This window comes from Callionymus lyra, chromosome 12 (genome assembly GCF_982586985.1).
Source record: "Callionymus lyra chromosome 12, fCalLyr1.hap1.1, whole genome shotgun sequence".
Lineage (NCBI taxonomy): Eukaryota > Metazoa > Chordata > Actinopteri > Syngnathiformes > Callionymidae > Callionymus > Callionymus lyra.
Window position 1 is genome coordinate 24,018,350 of NC_141829.1, and position 25,098 is coordinate 24,043,447.

A 25,098-nucleotide genomic window follows, 5' to 3' on the forward strand; every position below is an offset into this window, starting at 1 on the left:
TTAAATCATCACATTAGTTGACCTTTAACCCTGAACATTCAATCTTAGAACAATCAGTGGCATAAGGAGGTTGTCCCAGAACAGAACACGTATATCTGGCGCTATAAAGCAGAACGTTGATGATTACAGGCTGAATGAATCTCACAGGTAATAAAAACCCCATCAGAACCATTTCACTTTTATGGCTGTTGAATCTCCTAAACGTTGCTCCGGACCAGGCATGGTTGCACATTCAGTCGGTCGAGGGTCCTGGAAATCTGCTGGAGATTTAATATGGCAGTCAAATTGAAAGTAGGGGATTTTTTGCTTTCAGAAGCTGAATATGATCTGTCGGGGGGAGGGGGGTTTGAAAGTGGACATCAGTGTCCTGTGCCCCCGTCGTGAGCAGGAGAGAGAAAGTCTGTGAAGTATGACCGTTTATGATAACTGCAGCCATGGCTGACTGATAAGAGTTTCCATCTATTGAGCGAGCGACTCTCCTAAACCAAATTCCTGCAGGCTGATGGAGCGCACTGTCCAACTGACTGTATCAAAAGCTTTCTCTGTGTCCAGCAGTGCAGTGATGAAGTTGGGCCCGTAACTTTGAAATATGTTCATTAGCTGGAACAAGGAGCCGGGAATCGTTAGTGAAGAAACATGGGTCGGTGTGAGCGGCTGACGCTGACAGGAGCCCTCAAATCACATTAAAATATAATATCGGCTGCAGCAGGAGACACTATTCTGTCTCTCATAGAGTCTGTTTGGTGGATTAGGAGCTTCATAATTGATTTCATTCTTCTGGCTAATGCTTTGATAATTATTTTTAGTCCAGAATTAATTAAGCGTTTGCCTTCTGCCAGGAGTGCGGGATTGAGGCTAAACTAAACTGTACGTCTTGATGAATGTAAGTCACTTACATTCTGATACAAAAAAAAAATGGACAGGAATTTGTGGCCGCAAGCGTTTATCTAACCCCGCATGGTCTGTGGCGGTAGTTTATCACCGAGAAACCGGTTTTCTGGTGTCATCTTCGTCATCTCCGGGGACGGAAAGTTTAGTTCTGCGGATTGAGGATTTGATTATTGCAGTGAAACATCATCCGTTTCCCATCTAATCTAAAATAAATCTCTTCTGAGCTTTTGTTTCGCTGTTACACCGAGACATGAAAGGTTCGCTCGTTTATCTACGATTGTTTGCTCCAGGTTGATTTGGGTCCGGCCAGACGCATCAGGGCTCATGTCTCGGGGCCACGTCGGCAGAATCAGACAATGTTCCAAATGTACGGTGGATGACTTGAAACGATGTTTTCGACCAATTACCTTCCCTTTTATTAACCAAATCATTCAATATAAATATTTTATCTCAGTGTCACCAATTGTTTTAAACTATTATTATTTGTATACTTAATAATATTAAATTGAAAATATTCACTAAAGGAGGTATTTGATTAGGTTTTTGGAATCATTTTAAGCCTTTGCAGTCACAGAGTCGGCAGCAGTAATAGTACGTATTGTAAGAAGTCGAAGAAGAGAGTGCAGCAGAGGTGGAATGAAATGTCAAAGTTGATAGAGTGAAGAGTTTTTCACTGAGGGAGGACAGATGTTTCTTATATCTAAGAGAAAGACAACAATGAGGTTCACCTTTGACAAGGAGTTATTTTACATGATCCAATAATATAAAAAAAGAACTACCATTAAATATTAAGCATTTACAATATTGCAGTTACACTATTCTGACGGTAGGGGAGCCAAGGGAATTATTTTCAAAACTACATGAAGGGTCTTTAAGATAATAATGTACAGAGAAATAAAAAATAATGTTCATGACTAAACAAGAAGACAATTTATCACCAAAGTCACTTGAAAAAAAATTAAGTGACTTTATTCTGTCTACAAATTTATAAACTTAAGTTTTCCATTAGGTTTTTTGCTAGCTTGATTCCTTGTGGATGTTAATGTATGTTTCAACTAAAGGTACATTTGTTTGGACTAATATAATGATAAGAAGAACAAAACTAAGAGTTTCATATTAGGGACATATCACTTGTCGTTTGATAATAACCAATAGCGACAACATTGTAATGACAAGAAAAGTGTTTTTACGTATTGATGGGTTGAAGAGGCTTCATGGTGCAGCTGATGCTGTTTTGTGATAAAGTTTGAAAGACCACTAGATGGCACCCAGTGAAAATGATGCAAGGCTTCATTGAATTAACTGACCAGAGCCAAATAATATAAAGCAGACAGTGCCATCTAGTGGATTTTAATAATTAAGATACTGTCTCATGATACACTGATGCTGAAACACGAGGCCTCGTAGACTTATCATTACTTTTAGGCATTCCATGTTTTCTTTATTGGTAAACATTTTCATGAAAACAAAAGTGGTCATAATTTTTTTAAATAACTGTATGTTACAATAAAAGATTTTTGTATCTAAAAATTAATTTTTATATTAAATTCCTGGTTATTGTCAAAAAAATATCCAGTCTAAGTGTAATTATAATTATTTTTAAAGGACATTTCTTCAAAGAGAAGGAGAATTAAAGGGGGAAAGAGTCCCAACAATGAAGAATTATGTGGAAGCTTGTCTATTACTAGCACGCGTCATTAAATGTAGCTCAAATTAAATGTTATGCTATTTAACCTGCATCATTTTCTCGCCACGCTGGAGCTCGACGTGTCTTTTTTTTCCCTCCCTCCCATCATCAGCAAACACAGAGCCGTCTGAATTTTTATTAACCTTTACATCAAACATCCTCAACATATTAAAGTAACTTGTCTTTCCTCCTTCCTCATCCTTGTCATGACACTTTCATCTGCGTCTCAGGCCATAAAGAACAAACAGCTGCCACCGCTCACTATCACCCCGCCGCAGCCCACTGCTAAAAACAAAATGTCATTCCCTCAAGGAGAAATGGTGGATTCTCGAAGCAATATTTCTCTCCGAGATGCTGCATAAAAAGTTATTGTCAGGAGGTAAAATGACAGTGACCATTTATTATTTTAACATTCAAAGCAGTAAGCGGCGACGTCCCGAAAGACCGAAAGTGTTTGACTTAGCGGAGGACAACATAAGTCAAATAAATGCCAGGTAAGTTTTAACACCAAATATGTTTTCAAAATGATTGAACTATCATTCATCTGCTTCTTTTGTCAGCATGTTTTTCGGGACTTTGGTGTTTCCTTCGCTGCCATAAATATATGAGTAACATTCTTGACTCGGAGTGGAAATAAAAGAATAAGTCATATTTATGCTATGATTTGAGATTCTTTCACTTCTTTCTTTTCTTCCACTTCAACAATGTCAAAGTAAAGAAATAAAAATATATATATATTTTCTACAGACTAGAATCACCTTGATCTAGACCCCATTGTTGACAAAAACAGTTACAAGGAAGAGGATCTACATATGTGAACGAGAAGGTCACTCAAAGTCACACAAGCACGAGATCTCATTCGAGTTATTTCCACCTGTTGCCACTTTCTCCAACTTTAATTGACGGAATCATCAGGCAGTATCTTCAGCTCTACTCCGAGTCCCTAGCAGTTGAATTAACGCCATAGCCATCGTCATGAATTAAACAAATGTAGTTTGCATCAGAGACCTTGTTTCTTCCACCTTTGTTTCATTGATTTATTGATTAAAAACTGAAGTGCAGCTCTACTCTGAGTCTCTAGATGACTGCGCTTCTAATTCACTCAGGCAACAACTTATCTACATGTTTGTATCCCAGGCCATCTTCTTTTAACTTCATAGGTTTAAGAATTAATTCTGAATGAATCTTCAGCTCAATCCGAGTCTCTAGATGACTGAGCATCATCTACAGCTCTACTCCAAGTCTCTACCAGCTGTGTGAGCTTCACAAGATCACAGCATCTGAGACATTGTCCTTTCAACTTTAGATCATGTAACCACTGTCTCTTCAGCATGGTGAGCCAACAGCTAAAATTAATTTAAATACTTGTACTTTATATATCTTCATTTCCACATTCAACTTCACTGATGAATATAGATTTAACTCAGGATGTTATATTTTTTAATCTAGAAATCAGACTTCAAATGAAAAAAAGCTTAATGTGCAAAATTCTTTTCCACAATTGTGATGATTCATCGGAGGAAGAATGAAATCAAATATAGAAAAAAATCATTAAACTATGGGTTGGATGAGGAACGTGTCTTGAAATTCACAAACCAAAATTAGCTTTATTAGAATGTCTGTGCTGCTGCAGCGAAAAAGCGAGACATGCTTGTGCCGCAATAAGCGTGCCGAGATAAATATCCTCCTCCGGAACATCCAGTCCTGCGATCCCTGGATCAAAAGCCTGCCGGTCCACAGGGGGTCAAGCCCCAGCGAAGCCTGGTGTCACAGAAGGAACGAAGGAGGAAGCCATAGAGGCAGAATGTTCTGGCATCCTCGCGCCATCATTACCTGCTTTGATCAACGCCAAATTAAACTCACCAGTCATTACCATTTTTTTTAATCAGGGTTCATAAATATCACAACTGTACAGATTATTTTACATGAAGCACAAGAAGAGTTGTTAGAAGTAACACTTCCAAGTATAAAAGAAAATATTCAACAGATACTTAAACTCATCACCGAGACCTCACAAAGCAGTTGAAAGAGAAACGCGTTGCATGATTGGAGCTGTTAGAGACCAAAAGTAACCCAAATATATTCTCTTGTGAACGGAGACCCCTCCTTGACTGGCCATTAGCTACCTGAGTGATGAACAGCTCTTCAGTTGGTGTGTTTGCTCAGCCAAAGTGTCTGAACAAGTTTTTTCCGCCGTGGTTAGCTCTTCATTCACGAAGTTGCGTCGACTCAGACGCAATTGTATTCGCGAACCCACTTAAGATGTGCAGATTCCTCCGTAGAAACGGAAGCACTTCTCCGTTATTCAGAGTTTGAGGCTTCGCGGCGCAGACGCCGACTTGGCCGCCCCGAGTCTTTACAATCTTTGGTCTTCTTCAAGAATTTCGATTACCTTGGCAGCCTCCAAATATTCCCGGTTAACTTCAGATTGAGCCAATTTGCAGTTATTTATTCACCGACAGCAGCAGATTAATCTGAAAAAAAAAGAGCCGGAGTTGATGTATAATTTATCACTGATGTTTCTCTGAAGTGGCTTTGATTAAATCTTCCTAATTTACCTGCTCCATCGACGGACAGGCGATGATCTGAAGGTCTTCGCCGCTGAACTCCTCCTGCAGTAACGTGTGTAGCCTTTGAAAGACTTGCTGGATGTTGTTCTGCGGGAGATAATTCTGTTCAGGCTGGGAATGTGAAAATTAATCTCCAATAATATCTCAATCCTGACAGACCACAAACACCCGACAGGCGTGCGGTCGAACAAAATGATGGTGCCGAGTGTGTGTGGAGAGAAATGCATCTCATTGTTTCGGGTTGTTCCATCTCTCCAGATACATAATTCAACAAGTTCTTCTGCCTTCCAATCAATTGACTTTTTTTTTCATGCGATACATACATGCATTTATTAGGCGTCTCACCGAAATAATTACATACAATACTGCAAAGACTGCTAAAATATATTATTTTATGACATCTTCAAATATATTTATCTTTAAGAATAAGGTTTTGTTAAGAAACAACAAAAAGCAACTGCTCAGAATGAACACAAACGTTTTTGACACTTGCATTTTCCTTTTGCAACAATTAAACATGATTGTTTCTTTCTTATCCTTTCAGCTGAAACAGTCAGTGTTCTTTGAGTAAGTCGGGGAAAAGTTTGCCATGGCTTAAAAACAAGAAGGACAAACATGGATAAAGGATTTGATTTAAAATAATGATTTGAAAATAAAGTCTCAAAAACAGTAACAATTGCAGGAAGGAGCTGAAATGATGGAAATAAACTTAGTTAAATCTGAATTAGATGGTTTAAATTTACATGAAATTGGAAATGTCTGCCTCGTCATAAATATGGTTAAAAAGTCTTGAGAATATAATATATATTTAATTAGACCTCAATTGTCTTTATGTGACGAGATTTGTCTATACGTCTATAAGACATTAAGTCCAGGGATAAAAACATAATTCTATTCATTTTCAACACAAATATTTTTCTGTGCTTTTCATCATTTATTTAAAACATTTTCCAAGAAGTAATTATACGGCCTCATTTTTGGTTTCCACTGAATTAAAAGCATCGCTCACCTTCATCTTTGAGAAAGCCGCGGCGGTAAGTAATGTTTGTTAGACCTTCAATTAAATCAATAAAGAGGGCTCCTCCAAAAAGACGGCTTCTGGAACTGCACGTACTTTGTAAGTTAATTGGACTCACATGCTCCGGCTAAAGTTTTTCCATTACCGCGGCGGCTAATCTCAGGGGCTCTTATGACGACGTGATTGGACGCTACACTGCATTCACATGCTAGCCTTGCCCTGTAAAATTCTAAATTAAAGAATTCCGAGTCCCTGACAAGGACTTTGAAAACAGAAATTGACTCATGCTGTGACATCCGAGTGTTGAGACCACCCACCCGAACAGGCTTGAAAAGGATGAACTCCGTGTCTCTATTGGCCAAGTACAAGGACATGCTCTGTAAAGTGCTTGGCAGCTTGCTCTTCATCACACGGTAGGTTGCCATCACTATATCGTTGATCTTTACTGAGGAGAGGAAGAGAAAAGAAGGGGGGGGGAGAAAAACATTGACAAGCCCTCTGGTCAGCTCAGAGCCTCGGTTTGATGAATTGCTGGGCGATGCCAGGACTGAACCTACTTGGTTGTGCCCACGGCTGCTGAGACAGAGAATAAGTCGGACCCCCTTGGACAGCCATAGATTTCAAAGCCGCAACCTGAGCGAGAGAGAGGAGAGTTTTAGGAACCGGAGAATAAACTTGGAGCATTAGCAGCAGCATCAAGAGGCATAAAGACCGTTTAAAAAAGACAATAGCGTCACAAATCAGGCCGGAGACCTCGGACTCACACCTCCAGTAATCACTGAACAAGCAAATTGTTGTTTTCTTTTCCAAGTGGTTCTCATTGTAAAGGCTGAATAACTGAAGGTCAGTATATTCCGTCGATGCCTGGGGCTAAAGTCTGCATCCACTTCAACTGTTACCTTGGTGAGAAACTCTTCAAGGTTTCCTACGAAGATCTGAGTCTGCTGCTGAATGAACTGCTCACAGCTGAACTTCAGGTGCCGGTCCACATCCTTCTTAGAGTCAATGTAGTGCTCCTTTATCTCCGGTGTTCCCTGTGAGCCAAGAGGGGGGAGGAGAAAGGGGGGGGTGAGTGCAATCAGGATGTGGTTCCGTTGGCAGGCGAAAGTTAAGAATTTTTAATGAGAATGCAAAAAAATACCTCCAACAAGAATTCAAGAATAGCATTGTGACTGTTCAGTCGGAAGAATTTGGGGACAGCCTTAGGGTTGAGGATTTTGAAGGCGGCGTCTTAACAAAGAGACAGAGATTAAATGAGGATTGGGATGAAGGATTGCAGTGCCCTCTAGTGCTTCACACGGAGCATGGCCTCGCAGCAGACGGGAGCGGAGGGAGGAGCAGCCTTTTTACCCTGTGAGCCATCGGTTAATGTACATTATGGTGTCGGATTTCACTGTAATTTCCACATTAGTTGCTGCCACTGGTGCATGTGATGGGCACAAGTTGCTTAATGAGCATGAGAATGTAATGAGTGGCTTTATGGAGCCGAACGCCAATGTTCCCTCTACCTTTAATTATCTTACCTCGAGTCCTCTTCAGGTCCAGTGAGATTTCCTTGATGGCAAAATCAGTGTGAAATGGAGCAATCTGTTCTCGCATTATCAGCAGGTGCTTAATCAGGAAGAGTTGCCCGTCTACTTGCGTCTATAGGAAAATGATAACACAGTTAGTCCCGGCGCACAACAACAACACAAGCAGGAGCGCGGAGACGATAGAGAAATATGTCTTATTAATAGCTGATGATTAACCCTAATGGGGAGAATGACATATGACTGTGACAAAGGACGACAGCTGGAAGCATTTATCGCTCAGATAGGGACTCAAACGTGGGAAAGAAAGACATCATCAGCGAGCGAGAGGAGACACGCTCGCACGCTAATGCGTTTGCATTAATTCTAAACGTTTGGGTTGAAATGGGCCAGTTACCGACGATATTAGCGACAAACATAAAATTCAGAAACAACCATAAATAAAAGATGGTCGGCTGAACATTCAGTAGAGCACAATAAAGCTCCCATTAAAATCTACTTTTAATGACAATATCCAGCTGCTTTCGCAAAGTATCCTGCTGCCAGAACAGTTTAATGAAACGCAGCATATTTTAATTAAATATGAACTGATCGCATTTATTATGCTGAAAGAAAAGCACAATTAAAGTCACTTATACGGTCTTATGAGGAAAAGAAGTGTGTGAAGTATCGAGGGCCTCAATTAAAAAGCATTGGCGACCACCTATTAACAGCATATATTAGCGTGCATCTCCAGTAAACGCACGGACAAATCACAATGTGGTCAAGCTCCAGGGCTACAAATTAGCTTCTCTTCTTGTAAAATGATGGCAGTCAGCCGCACACAGCATTACGATCCTATTGCTATTATGCTGTTAAATGGCAGCTTTTATGGGGTGATCAAAGTGTGCCGTGGTTCATATCTGTCACAAGCAGCACAGTGAAAGGATAATCAGCCGGGGCAACAATGTACGTAAAGGATTGCTCGTCTTTGAGAATTCAACAGGTGAGTGAAATTGTTGAAAAAGGTCATTTTAAGGTCACAACACCGAAAAAACAATCACACTTTGTACCGAGTCTACTTTCTTTAGCGACTCCTTTCGACGCGTCTTTCCAGTCGCCACGTTCAAGGATCGTTTTGATCAGAATTGAAGACACTACATACGATGGTGTCTGGATTCAAGTCACGTATTTTGCTGTGTGAATTGAATGCACCTCGCCTAATTATCTTCACAGGAAGTCGTGCTGATGCTGAGAAGCAGCAAAAAAACAAACAAAAAACACTCACTTTAATAAATATATAGTGTGTATAGGATAAGAGTCAATCATATGGGAATTTTGATTATTTTGTATTAATCAGTTAAGGTGTCTGTTGAGGAGAGACTGAACTATGTTTGACATTTAATTAGTTTTGCCATTCACCAAACCTTGTGTGCTACAATAGTGTGATATATTAGCCATCAATGAACATCTGACACACCTACACCTAATTTCCAACAACAATTTACGGTTTTAATTCTGATCTATTGTCTGATAATGTTCAATGTTATTTATATAAAATGGAAACACTGATATCAACACAAGAAGGACTGTAATGTTTCAGCGAGAAATTGTTATTCCAGAAGTAAAAAAAACAGTTATTACTGCCAACCTTGTTCTTTAGGATGATGTCGGAGGCTTTAAGCAAGGACTGAATGCACGCAGATAAGGCTTCTTGTGATAAACCTTGGAAGACGGCTCTCTGGAATATAAATAAAAATCACAAGATAAGGACGGGCAACATTAAAAACTACCCCCAAACTGCTTCCACAAGACCATTAAGAAGAAAATTGAGACTTACATCTATACATCTGTAAAGTTTGGAGAGACAAACAAGCGTTCGTCTAACTGTGGGGTACCACATGCCGTGCAGATCAGCGGGAGATATAGACGTCTGGAGGCGAGACGCTTCAACATTCCCTGTGTTCATTTTAAAAGGGGGCAAGAGCCATCAGGCAAATGACAATAACATCAAACGTAGTAAGGAAGACGCAAGAAAAAAAAAGTTCAAAAAAATGTGCAAACACCAACCAGCGTTACTGTTTCTTCTAGCGCCTGTATCCTCCAGCTGAACATCAGAAAACACGGATTCTTGTGATGTTTGTTTCATCTGCTCTTCCTTCAAGCTCTGAGCAATTCTCTGTTGATGTCAAGAGAAGGAGAGTGTTAGCAGGCAGGCAGTGATAGGTGGTGGAAACACTTTATTGGGAGGTCTCTGGGTTTTTTGGAGGCTAAATTAGGATGAAAACAAAATTTGTGAAGAAAGGCGGGAATATCAGAGTGACTACAAATATTAGGAGAGAAAACATCAGATATTTACTGGCCTGCAGACAAAACTGGTAAGCGTGGGTTTTCATGAATAATAAAAACGCTTAAGGACTTAATACTTGCTTTGCTAAAGCATTAAACCTTGGAAAACAGTTGTACAGGAATGATCATTAATATTTTTCTACATGAGGTTGGTCAGAGCATAGGGGTTCTGATCTTCTTTATTCCCTTTCATGACCATTTCAAGGAAGAAATCGCTGTCAGCTCAAAACACAGCCCCTCACCTCCATCATCTCCAGTTTTTCTGGATACGCCAGATCGCCTGGAGCTGGGTTATAGCCTGTGATGTCGGTCTGGATGTAAATGTGAGTCCTGTAGACCAGCCTCTCCTGGACATCCTCCAGCATCTGCTTCACAACTGCATCAAAGGCTCCCAGCTGACAAGCTACATCCCAGCACACAGTCAGACACACAGTTGTAAAATTATTAACATGAATTACTGCTTCAAACGAACACACGCCACTTCAGACGGGGAATGAAAAAGGGATCTGCACCAATTACAAATGAGGACCTTACAAGGATGGTAGGGCGAACAACTGTTATCCTTTACATCAGTGCTCTCCACCTGGAGGCCCACGGGCCAAGAGTCCAAATGGGGACAGAAGATCTGACTAGAGCTGTTAAAACTCATTAATTGTAAAATTCACACTGACAATGTCTAAATTGCATGGAGATATAACAATAAGATAAAAATGATGCTGTAAAAACCCACATTTTAAACAAATAAGGATACATGACCAAATGTATGATCAGATCATGTTCTGTCAGTGTGGAGAGGAAATGTCTCTTTCAAATCAGTCCTTAATAAACGTTTTTATTCAATTTTTTATATCCATTTTTAATATTAATTATTAGGAGGAGAAAATTCCAAGAAAAACTGTAATGAATCACTAAAACCTGTTCCGCTTTTCTATCTGGTCAAAAATGTCAACTTTAAGGTCTGACAACATATTCCCTATTCATTTAAATTAACCCTTGTGTTATCTCAGGGTCAAGGTGAGCCAAGGGTTTGTTTATCGTGACCCAGAGAAAACACAAGGGATACCAGAAACACATTTGTTTTGGGGCCTTTGGGTCACTTTGACTTGGAGAGAACACAAGGGTTAAAACAATATGCTCACACAACATCAATTATGAGTTTCATTTACTTATTTTGACAAAATAGTTTCTATATTTAACTTCCAATTTACAAATAGATAGAGAAATGCAAACAAACAAGGAACTCTCTGCTTCTTGGATGATCAATGACTCCACATATCAACACAATGTGAACAAAATCCATTTCAATTAATGTGACGAGCACGAATAATCCAAGCTGACTTTAACTTGGTTGTTTAAAAAGCGGCTAAAACTCACCATTGTTATAAACGTGATCCTCTAACATCTCAGTCTTGAGAATGCCACACAGTTCAGAGAGTGTTTCCAAGTGAATGATGTGGATGATCAGAGGTCGAAGGACGTCGTACAAGGACAAACACAACTTCTCTAACAGCTCGCTGCGACACAAAAGGTCAAAGAAAGATTTAGAGCATTTTTTTTTACTACAAATGAAATCATTTTAAATTCCAAGCGTCCCTGTAAAGCTCAAAGTCACTCACTCTAATTTAGCTGTGGGTTTGGTGAAGAATTCATGGAAGAGTTGGTGCTCATCCTGACACACATGAACCATGAAGGCACAGCCGCTGCGGACCTGCGTTGAACACAAATAATCAACACTCGTGCATTTGCTTTGGCGGCGCATTATAAAAATAAACACGTCCTCAATCCGTCGATGACGCGGGCACCCGTTGAAGCCATTCTTAACGAGATGCATAACCTTTCAAGTTTCACAAGGGAAAAAACAGTTTGACAGGTTGCAGCCATTATATCGTTTCATCACATAAAATTCTGACCTTTAATTACAGAATGCCTGTCAAGAAATTAGCGTGTTGGCTTCAAACATAAAACTGCATCAAAATAAATAGCCTGTCCTGGCCCCATAAAATATCTCAAGTATCACGTTAGAGTGAAAATACTTGACTATTAATTAGGCCATTTATAAACTCCCATCGGCACAATAAGTCAGAGATTTATAGATGAAATATGCCTCCGGGTATAAACAGCAGGAAACCAAATGTCTGCCGTACATAATCTCAGGTTACAGCAATTTATCTAGAGATAGGCTTAGTGGCTCTATCAAACGCTGAAGCAAATCTCCCAGAGACTATCTTGGACCTTCTCTGGGAGCCCAAATGTCACCTGATGAGATTTAAAGGGCAGTTGTGCTTTGAAGTCGCCGGGACTCACCAGAGCACAGTGGTCTTTGCTGTTTTGGGTGGTGAGCTCAGTAATGGTGGAGGTGATGCTGGGACTGAGGAGCTGCTCTCGCTGGTCCAGGTAACACTGGTGGATTTCATCGAGGAGCTGATGGTATCTGTTCATGTTTCATCAAGTTAATGACAGTTCATTTTTTTTTCATTTTCAAGCAGATGCAGTATTTATATATTATTATTATTAATATCCAAGATATTACTCACTCTGGTATTTTCTCAGACCGTTGTTCTATCTGTTCGATTAAAGACTGCAATGATAAAAGAAAGTGTTTTAGTGAGGTGTGGCTGGACAAAATCAGAAAGGACACTAATAAACATGTAATTAATGAGACCATGGCAGCCATATTTTAATAATCTCAAGCCATTGTAAAGAGCATAAAAACATGCTTGTCAAAATAAAAGCTTTGCCAATGCTCATTAAACGAGTAGAGACATTTTTTAGTTGTATTTAAAAACACCAAGAATACAAGTACTTCACATGTATTATACATTTTACTGCAGAAAAGGTGTTTCCATTGCACTTCTCTATTAAGGGTCAACTAATGTGAAAACCTAACTCTCCTGACTCACTAACATGTTTCATATGTTGAGGTCTTTCTCTCCAAGATGCAACAGGTCTCTCATCATGACCATGTTTTGAACTTATTACTTTATAATTTTCTCCACCGTCTCAAGTCTCAGCAAACGAGAGGTTACGAGAGCGGAGTCAATTATGACGTATCAACGGCTTCAATCCTCCTCCATCCAACTGTAATTATGCCCCGCCTTGTTAATTGATCACGCACGGTGAAAAACCTTGATAATTGACCAATCACAGCAGAGAGGGTTCGGTTGGAGTAAATGAGATTCATCTCCAAAAAAAGTGTTTTCAGTGGGCGGGGCTTAAACACATTTTCTGATGTAAATATTTTAATTTAAAGAGAGTTTTGTACAAACAGACACATACAGACGAGTACAATAGAGTCCAACATCTATTTAAGACACACTTAAATCAACACATTAGTTGCCTTTAAAGTTAAACATAATTTATCAAACATTGTGAGGTCTTAAGAAATTCAACTGTTTTCATTCACAGTTTTTTTATAAGCAACTCACATTTTGCACATTTCTGACAACTTGGTTAAGACTTAGAATCTGACCACTATGTAATTAAAAGCCTTCAAGCTGAATTTAGAAGAAGTTTTTTAAGGACCAGTAATCAGGGTGAGAAAACATATTTTTCTTGACACAATGAAAAGCAAAAAATTAATCTCAGTTTTAATTGACTCTGATCAGAACAACAGTAATTTATTTGATTGAAATGTTTTTTTTATAAAGCTAAAAAGCCAAGGTTTAAATGATCAACTATAAAAGCCCATTCATGCTTTTGTTGCATCTCTTTGCACAAAATCCTCGATTAAGCAGCAAAGTGTGTCAGAAAAGCTTTCAAATTCCCTGTCAGTTAATTAGGAATTGCTTCAGTGTTTATAAATGATAAATGGAACAATAGCCATTTTACTTTTATATATACATGAGATTGGGGTGAATGTTTATCTACTAGAGTCCACTTCCCGCATCCACAGGTTCTGTTTATGACGGACCTGCAAACGCCGCTTTGATTTCCAAAAGGTTTAATAAAACTTCAATAGTCACATTTATGGATTCAGTATGTAGCAACAAGATGTGGTGAATAAAAGAAAAGGTAGCGTTGCTTAAAGAATGGACAGAAGCCGTCTCGAGTGCATAGCTTCACACGGATCTTGAGGCGGCTCTTAGTTCTTTCATATTTTGATGAGATCACACTCAAGGGTTTAGTACAAAGGGATATTCCACTCACCCATAAAAGTATATCTATTATGTATTCAGTTTCATGAATTGATTCATGAGGTTGAGTAACAAGGGAAGAGAATAGAGGGTGGAATACTCTACATCACATGTGTCAAACTCAAGCCCGGGGGGCTAATTCCGGCCAGCTAGCCATTTTATGTGGCCCGCAGGAGCTTTAAATAAATCAAATTCAGCACCTTTTTAAAGTGGACTGGAATGTCCATAGCATGGCTTGTGAAGATCAGTGTCTAAGCTTTAGCATTATACTGGCTGTTTTGTAGTGAGCAGACTATAAATGTCAATCAACAACATATCTAGATATTTATAAAGATGTAAACTATTTGGTGAATGATGAGAGAACGGATGCTTTTATGTGCCTAAAGGAGAACCGTGTCTGTTATACAGTAGATGCTTAATGGAGAACCACAAAAAATGGAGTCAAATTCTGTTTAGACTTCTAATTTCCCAAAGGTTTTTTTTCCAAGGGATCAATAAAGTCTGTCCATCCATCCATCTTGCGTTTTATAACAATCTCTATAATAATTAGCTTCTGAGTCAAACTCTATAAACAGAGGTCAACAGAAGAACCCATTGTAACCAGACATCAGCGCAATCCCCGCAAAAATCAGCTCAATTCTAAATGATATACAAAATGTACTCACTCTAACTTTAGGTGCTGCTGCCCTGAACTTAACGTAGTATAACGTGAAGGCGTTGTCTGCGTTGGCCAAACCCATCGGATCCTGTGAAGAGGAACAACAAAATGAGCCATTGGTCCATTATGCGAGGCATGTTTAATGTACGATTTTTTTAACTTCTTACCCTTTTTGTTAAATGGCTGGTGAGATTCTGCAACGTGTTGACAATGTGAATCTTCATGAAGTGCATCGCTTTAGAGAGACATTGCTTAAACTTGGACAGATACACTGGATAGTCCTTGAAATTGGGCTGAAACAGAACAAACATTTGATAGATAAATAAATAAAGTCATAAATTTGGTTGAAATAATAATCTTTTCGGTTTTATTAAATGAAATCCAGTTTCTTCTTAGTCAAGTGGACAGCACAGGTTGTATTCATCCTCTTTTAGAAAATACATCTGAAGTTTCTACATTTTATGCTTAATACCCACTGAAGTTTTTTTTTAATTAGTCAAACCATATTTTAATTAAAAAGGTTATCTCAACATATTCCCAAGAACTACTGCTTTCTCTATGGCTTCTTCAGTCTCTTGAAATTCTGGTGATATCCTGCCCTGGTTCCACGATTTGAACCGTGACAGCGATAGTGTCTCTAACAGAAATAGTTTCACTGCAGAAAGAACTGAACAAAGAGTTTGTTTTAACACATTTTGGATGTTTTGGGTAACAACAATCAGAGCGGATACCAACTGATGATGGCTATACAGTATATTGACTCATGCATTTTTATCCATAAAACAGGTATTATAATGTAACAGTATAATTCCATAATCTTTTTTTGAAGAAAAAGGGGATGACTTGAAAAATAGTGTGAAGAAAGATATTTGTTGCAATTTTACAATATTTATGCTTTAATTTTCAAGTGCTTTTATTCTTATCTACCACTGATGGATTTAGAAGCTTCAAAGTTGCATTTTAATTTGTCTAAAATAAAATCTTAATTAAACCTGCCTCCCTCATTCCAATAAAAAGTCAAACTATTCATAAATATTTCAGATTAAATTAGCTTAAGACCATTTTTCTTTCGTTTCATAGGGACCATTTCTTTGAAATTGCCAAAGTGCACTCGTCATGTTTTCCAGGAAATACCTCTTTATTATAGTAAGCGAAGATTAAAACTACCTGGAAGATTTAATTTCAACACGCTACAAACTACGAAAAAATTACAAATAAACAAATGGAAAATCAACATGAATAAAGTAATGCTAAAGACATTGGAAATAATGTACCTGTTCTTTACAATTGTAAAAGCACAAAAATATACTGGGAAAAATATTTACAGAAAGTATTATGTCTGGTTTTGTAATCCTGGATTTCAAATGATGTTTAATGAAAAAAATAAACATGAGAAATAATAATCTTGACAAAAGCTTGCACTCGTAACTCTTTTTATACAAAACTCTACAACCATAAAATACAATAATAGCAGTCATAAAAGTCAGTTGGATGTTATGAATATATTTCCAACAAGGCTCTAAATACACTGTACGTGGTAAACAGGAGCTCCACCTTGTTTTTATTAAAAATGTTTGGGCAGTTTGGTAAACTTTATGTGTCTGCCTTGTTCCGAGGCTAAGAAGCATGCCACGTTGAAGAACATAAATGAGAAGCGTCCTTAGTCACATCACAGAATTGTGTTTTGCAGTTTATCATAAATGTGGCAGCTCCAGATAACAATTCAATTAATTGATAAGAGTCGCGTAGATGTCTTGTACCGCGATAAACACCAGGTTTAATGGTAATTAATTTCTGATCTGTGCCGTTGATCACCTAGCTCGACTCCATTTAAGACTCGCTGGAGAAAATATTGTGCATACGTTTGTCAGGAAAAACCTGATGGACAAGATAAGGGGCATTACATGGTGCCAAAATGAAACATAAATGACAGATCAGTGTTGTGACGAGAACTCATTATGGAAAGGTCAAACTTACATGAGAAGAAACGTATTCAATGCAGTCATCCAGTTTGGAAAGCATGGGTATGAAACCTTCACTATTTACGGACAAGGTAGGCGAGTTAAGTTTCTGTGGAGAGACAAAGAGAACACTGAGCACCGGGTATTTCCTTATATTAAAAAATGCATTATAATCCTTGTGCGGTTGCCATTCATAATAAACTAGGCTTTATACATTTAACAAAGATAGTGCCTGAAGAAATTCTGTGTTTTTCCTTTGAAGATTTTTGCCATAGCTCAAAGGTATCCAACTCAGGTGAGAGAAGGTCTCATGTTCTTTTCAGTTTAATAAGGATATGACTGGAGTGAAAAAAGATTCAAGTTCAACAATTTATGCTACAGTGAGAAACATTGGCATTTATCATTCAGCAATATCCTAGAAAACGGACTTGAAAAGAAAACATTGAACTTCAGAGCTTGGTTAGTTTAAATTATCTATTAAACCCAGGACGGCTGCAGCCCTTCAAATAGGACTCTTCTTTAATTCCAATTGGCATGTTTATCAGAACTTGTTTTTAACAAAGCCTACCGTGTTAATTCTCTCCAACTCATTAAAGTAGGACAGTTTCTGCTGGATGCTCTCTGCCAGGTCAACAAGCTCAGCCTGCAAGGAGAAGAAAAACAGGTTTTCTTACCAAGTTTGACAATTAATTCTAATGAACATAGATCATTTATATCCGTCACTTAATGACATATAAATCATAATTATCATCTAATCTCACAGATACTTATTGCTTGGTAAGTTTGTAATAGTAATTAGTAGCTTCATGAAGCAGTGTTATGTTGTTTAGAGGTCAGTAGGTGGCGCCATCAGTTTGAAAATGATGTGATGTTTCATTAGAACAGCTGTTCAAAATAAAGAATAATAGTGCAGAGACCGCCATCTAGTGGGCTCTGAAAATTATAAAACTGCTTCATGAAGCTTCATCAGACCATCGTTAATAATTAGTATTAATAACTTGTACAAGTTTAATCTCTTCTTGAACACACTGCTATACTCTCGATATCACATTCTTTTTTTTTTGTTATGCATTCAAAATGCGTAGTCGCGAGAAAATAAATCTGGGAATGTGAGAAATTATTGTTGAAGGGAAAAAAAATGTTTGCTCAAAATACAATCAAGTTGAGCAAGCACGTCCAAGCAAAAGTCAATACAATAATTCAGGTGCGTATGTTCAGAGTGAAATGAAAATATTCTTGGGGTAAACAAGAAGCAACCAAAACAAAGAAATATTATGAGTCGGGTTTTGTTTCTTTTTAGCTTATTTATTTGCACCTGACAAAGTAATACTTTTTTTTTCCCATTTACCTTATGACCTCATGCATCAACATTAATGACTGAAAGTTTCAAACCTGACACAGCAAACTATTCCTTTAAATCTTGATACATCAACATGAGATGCATATCATAAATTGCTCAATCCACAGAAATATAACACCATTTTGTGCATCATGTTGCTCTTCTCCTAGCAGACAAATACGGGATCTGATTAATTGTAATGCATCTTCTACAATTGAAAATGTAAAATGCTATTATAAAAAGGCGGATTAATTAAATCCCAATGGGTCAAAGGTATTGAAACAAAATTGTGTGGATAATTAATGAAGACGCAATTTGGTTCTCTATAATTAATTTTTCTAAAATGTATCAATCTTCTTCGAATACAAAAATGAGTGCAGTATGCTCCTAGTGGACAAACTGACGTCTCATTAGTATGGGCAGGAAATTTTTAATTGAAAGGGAAAAGTAGAGAACAGAAAAAAAGGTGTTTATGAAGAGAAAGTTATTTTATTTTTGTAACCAGCTCTGTAGCTTTGGAGATATTTGAAGGGTTCAAGTCAATTTAAAAAAAATTAACATTTATCTTACACACATGCTGTAAAATATACGTTTAATATCATAGGTTTATTTTGAATACAGTAATATCTTCCCAAAAATAACTGTATTATACTGTGCTAAAATTGTAAAATGAAATCATGAGACAGGGATTTCTACCCTTTTAGTGCAAAAACATGTAATCCTTTGGTTATTTACCATTTATTTTGATTTAGATACGATTGTAATCATAACGTATTTTGGAGAGTGACAGACCTTTCTTTTTTTATTGAACCAAATACTGTATACTCCATGGAAACTGTTTTACCTTGTACATGTGTAGTTTGTGTTAGTCCCTGGTTAATAAAATGTGTTATGATGTGCAAAAAACATCAATTAATAAGTAGATCGTCCGCAGAAAGCCTTGACATCCTCTCTGTTCACAAGCGTAGTTTACAAATGCATTTCATTAACTCTGGAAGAACATGGTCACATTCAGACCACTAAACAGAATCATGTGGAATTTTATTCATTTATGGAAAGGGTTTCTTATAAATTAGTGATGATTAAGGAGGATAATTCTCAAGGTAAATATCACATCAATAAATGTAGCATTGCATATATGTGTGTGTATACAGTATACTGCATGCATATTGGGAAAAAAAAGTTGTAAAACAATCTTTTCATTTTAATTGGCTTTACAAGTTTCTACAGTTATTGTTTGGATTTTCTTTTGTGCATAATGTGCTGCTCCTTCTCTCCTAGCTGCCACTAAACTATGTTCTCCCATTACGCCTTATGTCTTCTCAACATCATACTTAGTTGCTGTTGCAACTTAATGTGTTTATTTTTCTTAAATAGCAATTTGAGCCACTGCTGCCTCTCTGTTGAGTCTCGGAAGACGACAACATCGTAAAAACACTAGCGTCTCCCGCCTGCTGCAGCTGCTGTCATTTACGCAATTATTCCTCGAAGATGAGCAGAGAGTATATACTAGAACGTGAAATGAGTTCGACGGTATTGCTTTTTTGCCATGACTGAAATAACAATAATCCAGGATGAAGTTATGGTGTGATGATACCAAGTGTTAAGAGTTAAATCACATCCAGTGATCGACAGCTCAATGTGACTCATGGGAGACAGTAGGGAGAAGCAAACTGAGAGTCACTGGTAAACACCTTTTTTTAACATTGTCAAGGAAGCCTGCTTTTTCACAAAAACACTTCTGCTTTGAAAAGATTATTTATAAGCAGCCTGAAAAAAGATGTTTAAATCGCACCTCTAATAAGGAAAAGGACACAGGTAGAGGACATTACGTAGCAGTAAAAGGGCAGGATATTAAAAAGGCCACCATGAAAGTATCCCTCCATAAACCTTTTACACAGTAAAAAGTTATACTTAACACCTTGGCTCAATGATATATATATTGCAAATAATAAATCATTGTTCTAGCTATTACATTTTTTTGCAAACATAAAAGAATGCCTCAGTGTTATTGTATAACCTTTGTCGCTAAATTGAATCAGTGTTTCCCATGCATTAAAAACACCATGGAAGCCAGAGTCTAATTTCCCCCGCCATGGGCTCCCCTCCCACGCTGGTTCTCAATGGAGATGATGACAAAATAGTTTCAATCAACAAGCCATTATTAGTTGAGATGAAATTGGACGAGGCGCAACGTAAATATGGCGATGAGGAATCAACGGTATTTCAACAAATGTATTGTGAAAATAGCGTAGAACAATAGAAAATCTACTGAATAAAAGATAACAACAACAAAAAAGAACTGGAAAACAGTGTCTGTTCTCGCTGGCAAGAATTGAAACAATCTTCTCTGGAGGAAGGAAGGCTTGTTGTGAGGGGCCAACAATGCAAACTTAAGAAGAAAAAGCATAATACGATCGGAAAATTTAGACACTTAAAACAAAGCTAATTAGGTAAACTAGAAATATAATGTACTAACAATAAAAGGTCAACCAGTTGTCAGAAAAACGTGTTTTATAGCTTTAATCTGACCTCATGAGGGACATGAAAACAGTTAAAGGATCATATGTGGGCCACATGTGATTACTGGAATAAAATAATTATACTGTATTTTTAGTATTTCAAATGGGTTAAAATGAAAAGCATTTCAAACCAAAAATGCCAAGCTTCAGCTTAATCATCATTCACATCCCAGTAACCCTTTTCTAAATTGTCCTACAAAGCACAACACATTAGTTTATACCAGCATAATTATTTTTTCTGATTGAATATTGTAAATCACAAATAAGAATTTAAATTGACAAAACAGAAAAACAGTGTTTTCTGTTTAATAAAGCCCAATACTTCCCTTGATTTAAGGCTTCATTTTTTAACAATTTTTTTTGGAGGCATGTTTTGGAATTTGTTAAATACAAAAATATTCATAATGCTGACTTCCATTTGACCAATTAATGCTTATAAAGGTTAGAATTAGAGATGGGGTAGGTGTTAGTCAAAATGTTGTGACCAGACAACATTTTTCATTTGAAAGTGTTTAAGCACTCAATTTCAGCAATGGAGATATAAAAAATAATTCAACCAATAAAGTAAAAACCAAAAAAAAAACAAAGCTTGCTTCACGTTCTTTGGCATATTAACTTTTTCAGCACTTAAAGTAAAAACAAAGGCCTAAAACATCTCAATGCATCTCAACTTTGGTTATATTCCACATTTACATTGTGCAGGTGTAACAAGAGTTTTTAATTATTAAATTGTTCATCATAAATCCAGATTGGTTATACCATGATAAGACAAAACTGGCGTTTTAATCTACAGATATATTAATTAGTCCGGAACACTTAATTACTTGTGGAGGCTTTTTCGTGTCTTTTAATACTGATCTGTAAAAGTCATCATACCTGTTTTTTCAGCAGTTGTTCACAGGCTTCATGTAATGTTCCCGTCTTGTTTGAAACAAATAAGTATTGTTTTTGAAGCGAATCCAGCTGGTCCAAAGCAGCACAGACGTCTTTTAAAATGGCATCACACTGCTCCTGGTAGCAGTTCAGCTCATCTCTAGTTTGCCTGAAATCAAAACAAACCTGTCACCAGTAGCATCACTTTAATCAACAACACTGACACGTTTTATTTTTTCGTTTTACTTTTAGTCACGTAAAGAGCATGTTGGATTGCAGACTTACACAGAACAACAGAGTAAGATTGGTGTTAAAATGGTGACAAACAGAAATTTAAGCTCTGGTTGGGTGATGTTTTGGTCCATACGAAATCAAAAGCAAGAATATAAAATTGTTCATACCTTTTTACTTTTTCCATTTCATTTTTTGCATATAATATATGATATATTTCTGATTGTGAACACTGAAAATACATTTCTATAAAAGAGTTATAATAATAATTGTCGATTTTATTTGTATTGCACTTAACATATGTTAAGCTTCAACTTGCAGTGGTAGTAAAAGATAATAATCTGCTAAAAACCTGATACAAAGGAAAGCATCGGTTGATGGAGTAGCATGAAAAATGTCATACTATAATTTTTAACAATTCTACATTTACATTTTTTTTTCTTAAATGCCTTCTGTATGGAATAGATCAAAGTGGAAAAATATACCCATAAAACACAATTTTGAAGTCTTTTTTCCATTTGTTTTAGAACCTTCACTTGTATATAACATAACTCAATAAGGTACAGTGAGGATTTTCATAAAATGTAATAATTGATGAGAAGTTAAGTCATTTAAAAGTGACTCAATATTGCTGGTGTTTATCTTTCAACATTATAGCTTGTGTGGCCATTCACACACAAAACCAGAAAAAAAAAAACATATTTCATGTGACTGAAGCGACAAAAAGTGTTGGGTTTGACCTTGTTTTAAGAAAGATTGAATGACTCTGGTTCACTGCAGATGTATTATTGATTACAGCCCGGTTTCGAAGTGTTATTGTTTTGGATTATTGATTTGAGTGAATGCTGATTCATTGTGTTTTATAGTACCATGAATTATGCTTTCTCAGGGCTTTTCTTGTTGAAATGTACAAATGCATTTGTATTGAAACGCCTTCAATGCATTTATTTGTAGAACTATCTAAGAACTGCAAACTTTGATCATCTCTACAATAAAACAACAAGAAATGTAAGACTACCGTCAAATCCACACGCCATCTAACTTTTCTCACCACGAAAAGAGCCAAATAATTAAACTAAACACACATTGGCTTTTGAAAAGCTTTCAAAATATGTTATTATGTTTATTTCAGAACTTCAACTATCAAAACAAAAAGATGACACTCCATTACCTGTATTTTGCATTCTCATCCTGCTCCATATCTGTTTGTAGTCTTGCAAACCAGGTGAAAAACTGCAACAAATGAAGTCATAAAAGTTAGTTCATATATGGTCTGAGCAAAAATACAATCTTAAATCAAAACAATGCAAGTAATTTATATTTATATAGCGCTTTTCCAGACCAGGGTCACAAAGCGCTGAAACAATATTCAATAAAGTATATATTTTAATGTTTTTCCTTTAATAAAGTAGGTATGTGTGTGGTTAATCAGCGCATTTCAAGTTTTATCAACCATTATGAATAGATGCCAAACTGCCGTATAACCCCTTCAACTGTATTCACGTTGTTTTCGTCACCACCACACAACAAAACTGACGACAGAGAACACGTCAGTGTCTATTCTTTTGATAAAATAGACATTTCGTTATGGACCAAGGACCTACGCCACATATCTTTGCCAACAATTTCAAGGTTTTCACTAGACAAAACTCCCTTGAAAACATCCAAGGCAAGTCAAATATTCATTGTAATGGCTATTTCAATATATGTTATACATGATTTATCTGCTGAATATCTCTTAAATGGATCGATTCACATGTTGTTTTTTGGGACCAGGAATTCACTTCCAATGCTAACTTCATGAATTTGATCAATTAAAAATACGCCATAACTGTGCTATATGTTTCCATTACTGTTATTTGTAATTTTATAAAAATTAAAAAAACTTATGGTTTGTTTTTTTTGTAATCTAGACATTTCACGTAGCTCAAGTAGAAGAACTCACATTTTTCCGAGCCTTAAAACTCTTCACTGGCTTCCAGTTTCTTTCAGGATCAACTTTAAAATTCTGGTTCTTACTTTCAGATCTATTCATGGTCAGGCTCCTCCTTACATCAGTGATCTGATCCAGCCTTACAACCCAGCTCGGGCTCTGGGGTCTGTGGATCAGAATCTACTGATGGTTCCTGAACACGGTTCAGGACCAGAGGAGAGAAATCCTTCCAGGCTGTTGCTCCTAAGCTTTGGAACGATCTTCCTCTTTCTTTGCGCTTGATGGAGTCTACTGATCCCTTAAAGAAACATCTTAAGACGTTTTTATTTGTTCAGGCTTTTCCTTGATTTTCTGGAACTCCTGTTGTGTTATCAGTTTTATCTTGACATTTAAAGTATATACTTTATTGAATATTGTTTTGATTGTTTAAGCGCTTTGTGACCCTGGTCTGGAAAAGCGTTATACAAATAAAAATTACTTACTTACTTACTTGTTTTGAAGAGTGCGTCTGTTTTGACTTACTTGTTGTGCTGTTTCGATCCTCTCGTTCTCCATCTCCAGCGATCTGAAGCCCTGAAGCAGGACATCCTCGGTGGAAGCAGGGACGGTGGCTGTGAAGGGAGACTGCAGGGACCGAGAGGACAGGCTGCACAGGTCCTCGATGGGTAACTGTAGTGGGACAGTCCACACTGTGACTTAACAGGACGAGCAAGTCTGGCTTCACTGCAGGACTTTGACGTGGCAGAGCTAAAGCTAACCACTTGTACAACAACAACAACTCCACGCTAAACTAAAATAAATCCTCTAAATGTTATGCTGTTGCAACATAAAACCATGTTAAGTGAACTTGTCACTAAAAGTAAGTTAGCTATCTTCTTAGCTTGCTAGCTTCAGCTCACCTCTGGAGGGATGGATATGTTTTCAGCCGCCGCTCGAATCTCCAGCACCGAGTCCGTTTGTTTCTCCGTGAGAGGCGCCGCCGGGTCGGGCGGACGGTCCCACAGTGACAGCTTCTCCCGGGTCTCTTTATCTGTCAATTCTGGTAGGGACTGATCCGTGGAAGCCATCGTCACTTCGGAGCAGCAACAACGTCACCAGCCGGGACTTCCTGTTTCCGGGATGGTGGGCGTGGTTTGTGACGCAGTACGTTATGATCTCCATTTGTTATTATTAGTAGTAATAGTCGTAGTATAGTTAGAATTACTGTTGAACGTTCATGAAAAAAAATTTTTTTGTCAATTTGAGGGAAAAAAGAGTAGAATATCGGAAAACACAAAAAAACTATTTGAAAATTATTTTAATTATTATTATTATTATTATTATTATTTATTTTTTTTTTGATGATCATTATTGGTATAATTTAAAGCAGGGCTGGGCAATTATAATTCTTAAAGGGCCACATTAAATTCTGTGAATGTTGTTAGG

General features: G+C 37.3%; 1 protein-coding gene across 1 annotated transcript; it reads right to left on the reverse strand.

Annotated features, from left to right (window-relative positions):
* Positions 1-4,444: 4,444 nt before the first annotated feature.
* Positions 4,445-24,751, reverse strand: cog3 (component of oligomeric golgi complex 3). The gene is made up of 23 exons (XM_087803938.1): positions 24,573-24,751; positions 24,196-24,342; positions 22,912-22,973; positions 21,513-21,678; positions 17,344-17,418; positions 16,792-16,884; positions 14,982-15,107; positions 14,822-14,902; positions 12,558-12,601; positions 12,328-12,454; positions 11,640-11,731; positions 11,398-11,537; positions 10,266-10,426; positions 9,745-9,853; positions 9,515-9,633; positions 9,326-9,415; positions 7,690-7,810; positions 7,308-7,396; positions 7,066-7,200; positions 6,724-6,799; positions 6,484-6,611; positions 5,137-5,235; positions 4,445-5,052 (listed from the first exon to the last, which is right to left on the reverse strand). Exons 1-23 carry the CDS (start codon positions 24,738-24,740, stop codon positions 5,023-5,025), a joined length of 2,478 nt encoding a protein of 825 aa, XP_087660064.1. The 5' UTR covers positions 24,741-24,751; the 3' UTR covers positions 4,445-5,022.
* Between the last annotated feature and the right edge of the window lie 347 nt (positions 24,752-25,098).